Source organism: Aquarana catesbeiana, linkage group LG01 (genome assembly GCF_042186555.1).
Source record: "Aquarana catesbeiana isolate 2022-GZ linkage group LG01, ASM4218655v1, whole genome shotgun sequence".
NCBI classification, from domain to species: domain Eukaryota; kingdom Metazoa; phylum Chordata; class Amphibia; order Anura; family Ranidae; genus Aquarana; species Aquarana catesbeiana.
The window spans coordinates 962,418,737-962,422,025 of NC_133324.1; the positions used below are offsets into that span (position 1 = coordinate 962,418,737).

The 3,289-nt window shown below is 40.0% G+C and overlaps 1 protein-coding gene across 1 annotated transcript; it reads left to right on the plus strand.

Annotated features, from left to right (window-relative positions):
- Positions 1–407: 407 nt before the first annotated feature.
- LOC141128712 (olfactory receptor 5V1-like) lies at positions 408–1,382 on the plus strand. Its single transcript, XM_073616151.1, has one exon. The coding sequence runs from the start codon at positions 438–440 to the stop codon at positions 1,380–1,382; it is 945 nt and encodes a 314-aa protein (XP_073472252.1). The 5' UTR covers positions 408–437.
- Positions 1,383–3,289: the final 1,907 nt, after the last annotated feature.

Below are 3,289 nucleotides of genomic sequence, written 5' to 3' on the forward strand. Positions count from 1 at the left end.
CAGCAGCACATGAACTTTTCCAAAGGTCTAGAAGTGCCCTAAGGCAATGTTTTCAGATCGCACTGGTTGCCGTTCTAGCGCTCCATTTTTTATCTTATATAGTGTTTTGAAGACAAAGCACTAAAATGTGAATTTAAAGAAGTGCAATGTAGAACTATGGTGAAAGGTTGGCCAAATCTTTTCACATCAGATCACAAAAATGTTTAAAGACTTACATTTTGTCTTCTGTAAAAAGCAGCCAGTGTAAGCAGAAAAGCCGGGCCCCTGCCAGGATGTTAAAGAGAAATATCCTTCCCCTCTGGGTAGAAGCAGGGGTCTTTCTGCAGAGGTTTCACACACCCCCATTGGGATTTAGAGAATGCACCAGTCACCTCAGCAGACAGATTACTACAATTAGTAAGTTACAACTTGTAACTGTAAGTTGATTCCTTTCACAGATGGCACATCAAAAAAATCAAACACTTATTGTTGAAGTCCTGATTGTTGGATTCGAGAATCTCACTGAATACAGAATCCCTCTCTTCCTTCTCTTACTGATCATATACACATTGACTTGTATTGAGAACATCCTGATTATATTTTTGGTATCTATAAGCCCTCGTCTCCATTGTCCCATGTATATCCTGATCGGCAATTTGCTCTTCTGTGAATTTCTCTACACAACGGATCTGGTCCCCCAGATGCTGCACCACATGCTCTCTAGAAGACCTGTCATCTCCCATCTCGGCTGTTCTGTCCAGTTAAGTGTATCTGGAGCTGTAACGATCGTTGAGACTTTACTGCTCACTCTGATGTCATACGACAGATATTTGGCCATTTGTAAGCCTCTCAGATACTCCGTTCTCATACACAACAGACTCTGCTTCTATTTGGTGACCATGATTTGGCTCATTTCAATTATATTCATTACAGTTACATTTTACTTTGTAATAAATCTTGAATTTTGTGGCCCTCTGACCATCGACCATTTTTATTGTGACTTCACCCCATATGTTTCCTTTGCATGCTCAGAAATAATGACTGTTGTTTTACTTGGCTTATCGGTCAGCGTTACATTAACCATTATACCTTTCTTTTTCATTGTTCTGTCCTACATCTTTATCATAGTTGCGATCCTCAGGATACAGACGTCAGCGGGAAGGCACAAAGCCTTCTCTACCTGCAGCTCACACCTCCTAGTGGTGACCATATATTACACTGCACTGTTTTGCCTATATGTGATGCCAAGGAGTAGTCAATATCTCAATGTCTACAAAGGATTGTCCTTCACATACTTTTCCGTGACACCGATGATCAACCCCATCATTTATACTTTAAGGAATGAGGAGATTCATAAAGCTCTGCAGGCAGCAATCAGTAAAATAAAAACTGTTTATTGTTAGCATACAACAAATAAATGAGTATTATATTATACCAATGGTTATCAATTGTTTTCATTTTCTTCTAAAGTAGCATTCCTATTTATTTATTTTTTTACTTTTACTTTTATTTATTTAAAAGTATTGCGACACCTGTCTTTACACACACACACATGAACTTTAACCACTTCCCACCTGGCCACTACACATAAATGGCCGGGTGGGTGCTTCCTTCTTCTGAGTGGATGTTCCTGAACATCCTTCAGAAGGAAAGGGATTGTGCAGCCACGTGCATGCACAGTCACGCAAACCCGATGCGCGCATGTCCCCCAGACACACTGCGTCTCAGATCTGCAGGAAGGCTCAGCAATTTGCCCTCCTGATCACATGATGGCTGTGTCCAATCAAAGCCATCATGTGATGTAAACAGCCTGGGGGGGACGTCACAGGAAGCAGGATCGCACGGCAACATATGTCGCAGTAAACATCTGTCCCACATCTGTCCCAGTAAACATCTGTCTTTGATCATCTGTCAGTGATCATCTGGCACATCTGTCACATCTGTCCATGATCATCTGTCACATCTGTCTGTGATTATCTGGCATATCTGTCTGTGATCATCTGGTGCACATCTGGCACACATCTGGTGCACATCTGCCTATGCTCATCTGGAACATCTGTCCATGATTATCTGACACATCTGCCTGTGATCATCTGCGCACATCTGGCGCACATCTGTCTGTGGTAATCTGCAACATCTGTCCGTGATCATCTGCCACATCTAATTCCATTGTCCTGGTGCTCCAGGGTCTTCATGTGATAGGTACTCAGGAAATGTGATAGGTACTCAGGAAATGAAATGTGTAATTTATGCCTTTGGAATGCCTGAAGATGCTACTTGGATGTTGGGCCTCTCTATGTGGCCAGGCTGTGTAAAAGTCTCATACATGTGGTAACGCCATACTCAGGAGGAGTAGCAGAATGTATTTTGGGGTGTAATTTTTGCTATGTACATGCTATGTGTTGACAATTTTGTGTAAAAAAAAAACAAGTTTTTATTTTCTTTCCACATTTTCCAAATACTTGTGAAAAAAAAAATTACATGTTCAAAATATTCATTATGCCTCATAGAATATACATTTGGGTGTTTTATTTCCAAAATTGGGTAATTTTGTGGGCGTTTGTATTGTCCTAGTGCTCCAGGGCCTTCAAAATGTAATAGGTTGTCAGATAACTAAATGTGTAATTTATGCTAGTAGAACGCCTGATGGTTCTCCCTGCATGTTGGGCCTCTCTATCTGGCCAAGCTGTGAAAAAGTCTCACACATGTGGTATTGCCATACTCAGGAGGAGTAGCAGAATGTATTTTATGGTGCAATTGCAAGTTTATCTATGCCATGTGTGACAATGTTGTGGAAAAAAATCTTAATTTTCCAAACTATTGTGGTCAAAAAATTGTAACTTCAAAAAACTCACTATGCCCCTTACTAAATACCTTCGACTGTCATCTTTACAAAAATGGGTCATTTGGGGGGTATGTGTACTGTCCTGACATATTAGGGCCTCAAGAAATGAGCTAGGCAGTCAGTACATCAGGATTGATCAATTTTCAATGATACGTAGCATATCTTGTAGACTCTATAACCTTTACACAAACCTATTATCATACACTGATTGGGTTTTTTTTTACTAAAGACATGTAGCAGAATACATTTTGGCCTAAATGTATGATGAAATTTGATTTTATTGGATTTCTTTTAAAAAAGAAAGTAGAAAATATTTTTTTTTTCAAGAGGTGGAAATAGGGAGACCTGGTGGTCTAAGATAGATAGAAAATGGAGGGACCAGTCACAAAAATTATTGCTAGTCCAGAGAGCATCAAAAGCATACCCAATAGAACCCTGTGTGATGGAATTTCTCTTCATGCTTAC

What these genes read in the sequence shown, in the direction of transcription:
- LOC141128712 (XM_073616151.1), top strand. Translation starts at nt 438, where the DNA reads ATGGCACATCAAAAAAATCAAACACTTATTGTTGAAGTCCTGATTGTT.